Source organism: Triticum dicoccoides, chromosome 7B (assembly GCF_002162155.2).
Source record: "Triticum dicoccoides isolate Atlit2015 ecotype Zavitan chromosome 7B, WEW_v2.0, whole genome shotgun sequence".
Lineage (NCBI taxonomy): Eukaryota > Viridiplantae > Streptophyta > Magnoliopsida > Poales > Poaceae > Triticum > Triticum dicoccoides.
In genome coordinates, this window is record NC_041393.1 from 389,483,542 (window position 1) to 389,488,999 (window position 5,458).

The following is a 5,458-nucleotide window of genomic DNA, read 5'->3' on the forward strand; positions in this document are numbered from 1 at the left end:
CCTCCCCATGTCTTCATTCACAATCATTCATGTTTGTCATTACGGTAACATGATTGCTAAATCTTAGGCGACTGAGACTTTGCTATATTCTTGAGATCTTATGTGGAGATCCATATATGTTTTTTCTTTTAGATTTTTATTTATTTTTATATATTCTGTTACTTGATTGAGACTTGGTTAAGTCTCAGTCGACTGAGATCTAGCCACACCCTTACATTAAAACATTACTAGCATTGCACATAAACCACATCCTTTATCGAGAGGGCAAACACAATACCACGGTGATACTGACACGAACGCTTGAATACAAACGGTTAAAGCTCACTCAGGGTAGTGGTAGTATGGTACACAAAATGCACATGACACGAGCGCTGTTTTGTAGGTTAACTACGCGGTACACCGTACAGCTAGCACGTAATTTGTGCTAGAGCCCATCACCATCTACGGCACTAGCTTCTTCGCCGCCGGTTTCCGGCCGGGTTTGGGCCTGGCCTCCTGCAGCATGGACAGCACGTCCCTCATCGACGGCCGGTCCTGCGGGCACCGGCTCGTGCACAGCAGCGCCACCCGCAGCACCAGCGCCATCTCCTCCCGCGCCGGCTCGCTGTTGCTGCTAACGTGCTCCATCACGTCGCGCAAGCCGCCGCCGCCGCCGGCGACCTTGGATCTCACCCAATCCACAATGTTGCTGCCCTCCCCGTACTCCGCCTCCACCGACTTCCGCCCGGTAAGAATCTCCAGCAGCACCACGCCGTAGCTGTACACGTCGCTCTTCTCGTCCACACGCAGTGTGTACGTGTACTCTGAGAAAAACACCAAGATGTTAATGGCGACGACGACGGCATTGATCAGCATCGGTCGATCGAAGCATGCGCGAGTCTCTGCTATGCTCACCTGGTGCGATGTAGCCGCAGGAGCCGGCAACGACGGACATTGGCGCGGCGCCCTGGAGAGCCTTGGCAACGCCGAAGTCGGCCACGCGGGCCTCCATGTCGGCGTCGAGGAGGATGTTGCTGGGCTTGAGGTCGCGGTGCGCCACCGCGGGCAGGCAGTCGTGGTGGAGGTAGCTCACGCCCTGCGCCACGCCGACGGCGATTCTGTACCGCGCGTCCCACTCCGGGCGCGCCTTCGGCGTCTTTCCCGCCGTGGCGCCGTGCAGGAGCTCGTCGAGGCTGCCGTTGGGCATGTACTCGTAGAGCAGCATCGTCGTCTCGCCGTTTGTGCACACCCCGAGCAGCCGAACGATGTTGCGGTGGCGGAGATGGCCGAGCATCTCCACCTCGGCGAGCACCCTCTCGTTGCCGTCGCCGCCGTCTTGTGTGTCCATTTGCTTCGCCGCGTGATCTGCGGCTGTCTCCTTTTGCGCCGGCGCTTGCCACAGCTTCTTCACGGCGATTACCTCGCCATTCGGCATCTTCGCCCGGTACACCGTTCCCGACGACCCGGCGCCGACGATGCCGTCGCTCCCCTCGACGCACCGTGCCACGTCGTCCGCTGTGAAGCTCAGCCTCTGAAACGCGGTCATCCTCCACGGCCCAACGACTACGTTAGGGCGTGCCCCTCCCGCTCCGGCGCTGCTCGAGGCCACCGAGTCGTCCTCCAGACACTGCAGCCAGCGCGCGGTAAGCGCCAGCACCACCATTCCGGCGAACGCCACTGCCACGGCTGACATCCACATTGCAGCGGTGTGGCGCGCTGAACCGCCCTCGCCGGGAGTCGGCGACCGCGAGGCCGTCCCAACCGGTGCTAAATGGTTGAAAGACACGTCGAAGGTCTCCAGCGTAGTACAATTGGCGACGCCCGGCGGGATGCTGCCGGTAAGGACGTTCCAGGAGAGGTCCACCTCGGTGACCGACGGCAGCGCCGCGAGCACCGCTGGGATCTCGCCACTCAGGTTGTTGTGCTGCAGCCTCAAGCTCACCAGCCGCTTGCAGCTGCCAATGTCACCGGGGACCGCGCCGCTCAGCTCATTCCAGGCCAGCTCCAGCCTGTACAAGTTTGCGCACCCGGAGGTGCCAAACGGCGGGATTTCGCCGTCCAGAGCGCACTTGCTCGCCGCCAAGACTTGCAGCTTCGGTGCCCGCCACGTATTGCTCGGAAGCGTACCGCCGATCGGGTTGCCGGAGACGTTGAGGTACTCCAGGCTCGGGGAAATGACCAGATCAGCCGGAATGCCGCCGGTGAGCTCGTTGGAGCTCAAGTCCATGTACGTCAGGTTCTGCACCGCGCCGAAGCCGGACGGAATCGTGCCGGAGAGCCGGTTGGACTCGAGCCGAACCCGCCACAGCGACGAGCAGTTGGCGAGGCTCGCCGGGATGGCGGAGTCAAATCGGTTGGCGAAGAGTATGAGGCGGAGGAGTCGGTGACCGGTGCAGAGTCCCGACGGGATCGGGCCGGAGAGGGAGTTGGTCGACACGTCCAGGCGAACGAGCCGCCCGCTCGTACCGAGCGACTCCGGCAGCCTCCCGATGAGTGAGTTGTTCCACAGTTGCAGCACCTCGAGGTTGGGAAGCTCACCGATCGTCGCCGGGATCGTGGCGGAGAGGAAGTTGCTCATGAGGTTCAGCGTCGTGAGATTCGCGAGCTCGCCCAGACCGGCGGGTATAGCTCCGGCGAGCTGGTTGTCCGACAGGTCAAGAACCTGCAGTGCTCGGAGGCGCGACCACGGCGGCGGTATTGCGCCGGCTAGCCTGTTCTTGAATAGAAACAGAGATTCGAGCCGCGCGAGCCCGCCAAGCTCCGGCGGAAGCGAGCCGGACACATTTGCCGCGGCGATGTCGAGGTACCGGAGCTGCGTCAGCCCACCGAACTCCGCTGGTATGCCACCATTGTAGCCATTATACCCGACCTCAAGGTGTTCGAGCAGCGCGAGCTCGCCGAGCTCCTTCGGCAGCTGCCCTGAGAGGGCGTTCCCGGCGAGGTGCAGGAAGCGTAGCTGCCGAAGCTGCCCAACCTCGACCGGAATGCTCCCATTGAAGAAACTGCCCCCGAGGTTGAGGTGCTCGAGCCTCTGGAGCTCCCCGATGCCGCGGGGAAGCTGGCCCTCGAAGCAGTTGCTGTAGGCGTCGAGTACGGAGAGGGAGCCGAGCCTGGCAATGCCGTCGGGGAAGGTGGAGTTGAAGAAGTTGTGGCTGATGTCAAGCTTCACAAGACGACGGAGCAAGAACACCGCCGGCGGGAGCTCCCCCGTGAAGGCGTTCCAGCTGAGGTTGAGCGAAGCCAGCGTCGGCGCGAGCAGCGCGGCGGCCGTGGGGGAGACGGTGCCGGATAGGTTGCGGCGAGACAGATCGACCCCGACGACGTCGCCGGTGGCCGCGTCGCACACGACGCCGGGCCATGCGCACCACGGAGGGGAGAGCGACCGGGTGGCGCCTGCGGAGGCCGCCGCGGCGTAAGTCCATGGACTGAGCGCGCCGGCCGGGTCGTTCAGGGAGGACTTGAGAGAGAGAAGCGCGAGCAGCGGGAGCGGCGCCGACGACGCGGTGGTGATGGTGAGGAGCGGGAGCAGAAGCAGGAGGCCATGGAAGGGGACCTGTGAGGCCATGGTGGTGGAGGTGTCGGCGGTGTGAGGAGGGGAGGCGATGGTAAAATGGAGGAAGGAAAGGTAATGGCGGTGTTGCACTGGTGCATGCACATCATGATGAGAGGCTCGGAAGGAGGAGGAGGAGGTGGTGGTGGAGGACAGGGAGAGTGGAGTGGAGAAGAGAGAGCGCGCCGTGGTGATGATGGCCATGGTCGGGCGGGCCTGGCTTTGCATGCAAGAAAGAGACGACTTTGCCTGCTGCTGGAGCAGCAGCCGCCATTGCTCTAGCTTTTTTCATGTGCCATACACATACCGCGCCAACTTGCGAGTGGTTATGGTGCTCTTATGGTTACTATACCCCGCCAACTTGCCAGTGGTTATGGTGCTCTTATGGTTACTACTAGGGGTTGGGGCGCGCCCGTGCCGCCCCTCTTGAGGCAGTCTTGTGCGTTTCAATCTTATCTAAGCACATTAGAAAGGCTACTTGGGTCCTGATCTCATCTTGGTTATGCATTCAGTGAGTCATGTACATCAACATTAGCATATTTTAGTAGGAGAAGATTAGTTCAAAGATACAAATAGGCTTACTAACATATTCAAAATCATTCGTAATGTATCATAATGTGAGGACTATATAACCCATCAATCAATAATATGACAAACATTTTAAATTGGCTTGCATAACAAAGTTACAAATGATTCTCTGATGTATGGTCCCTTTTAGTTCTAACTCACCAACTGTTGTCAAAACAATAAGTTTCTTTGGAATACATAAGAACACAATATTCACTAACGGGGACATTTGACCGAAGTCCTCCAAATATATGCATTAGACAACAAAAATAGAAGCAGCGACACAAAATAGATATAAAGGACTAAGAGACGGCCTAAGTGCAGCGCCTTCCAGTAGAACAAATGCCGCCATGCCTCATTGGCGTCATGACGGACACATCCTGACAGTGTAGTGCCTCCATCAGTGGCTCAATGCCACGCCTCCTCACCTTGGTCATCTACTCACCGCCACTGCTGTCCGGTCGAGCAGGATATGTGAAAGCCCTGTAATACTTGAAAATGAGTGAAGATATTCAGTAAGATTTTTTATATAACAAAGTTTAGTAGTTCACTGGTTGGCCATTGTGAATCTAATATTTCGATCATTCTACGCTTCATTTTAAGAGAAATATTATCAGAACTAATACCCACACAGCTAATAAGGCAATATTGTAGTTGATGTTTTAATGATAAACATTGTAACTGGATTTTATTGCATATTTTAGAGTCCAGATAATGCAAGAGTAATGTTGGTCAGAACTCTTCCAGTCAGGTATATCGATAATTTGTATTATTGTTTCTAATTAATAATATATTGGGACAACCAGCTTTGAGCTTACAAGAAAAGGAAATTAATATATGCTAGGTAGCTAGTCATCTAGCCAATTCATCAGCGCGCTAGTGAGGTAAGTAATCCCTAAATTCAAAGTTACAATTTTATATTGTCAACAAGACTTTTGCTTCAAGAGGGATGTTCTAAGTTGCATCAGGACTTGAAGGCCTCGCCAGATACTAATTAGTACAACTGTAGTATCAAGAAGCAGATGATATATTAGATCTAGGGATTTATATGTGCATCAAATTAGCAATTGGTGTGATCCCAGAGCAGACGAAGCGGCAGACTCGGGAGTCATGGAACAAAGGCATGCAAATACATCTAGCAAAAGAAATGACATCCAAAGAGGAGAATGTAGAATTTGTAATCAAGGTATAGATTCACCTAAGCTGAAAGCACAAACGCAATTACATTCTTTTTGGGAGTAAATCATATCTAAACAGAGTTGATCTACAGGTTCTTGAAGAAACAATGGAACCGATAAAGAACAATATACTATAGAAAATAAACAAGATGAGTGAGAAAAAACATGGTGCAGAGTTGAGTAA

The 5,458-nt window shown here is 55.1% G+C and overlaps 1 protein-coding gene across 1 annotated transcript; it reads right to left on the reverse strand.

The window, feature by feature from the left end:
• Nucleotides 1-240: 240 nt before the first annotated feature.
• Nucleotides 241-3,815, reverse strand: LOC119341565 (leucine-rich repeat receptor-like protein kinase TDR). Its single transcript, XM_037613438.1, has 2 exons — nt 895-3,815; nt 241-803 (listed from the first exon to the last, which is right to left on the reverse strand). The coding sequence occupies exons 1-2, from the start codon at nt 3,755-3,757 to the stop codon at nt 442-444; spliced, it is 3,225 nt and encodes a 1,074-aa protein (XP_037469335.1). The 5' UTR covers nt 3,758-3,815; the 3' UTR covers nt 241-441.
• Nucleotides 3,816-5,458: the final 1,643 nt, after the last annotated feature.

Excerpts from the sequence above, each read along its gene's own strand:
- LOC119341565 (XM_037613438.1), bottom strand. The coding sequence starts at position 3,757 with ATGCAAAGCCAGGCCCGCCCGACCATGGCCATCATCACCACGGCGCGC. Across the intron at positions 804-894 it reads CTGCGGCTACATCGCACCAG|AGTACACGTACACACTGCGT; the intron begins GTGAGCATAGCA and ends TGTTTTTCTCAG.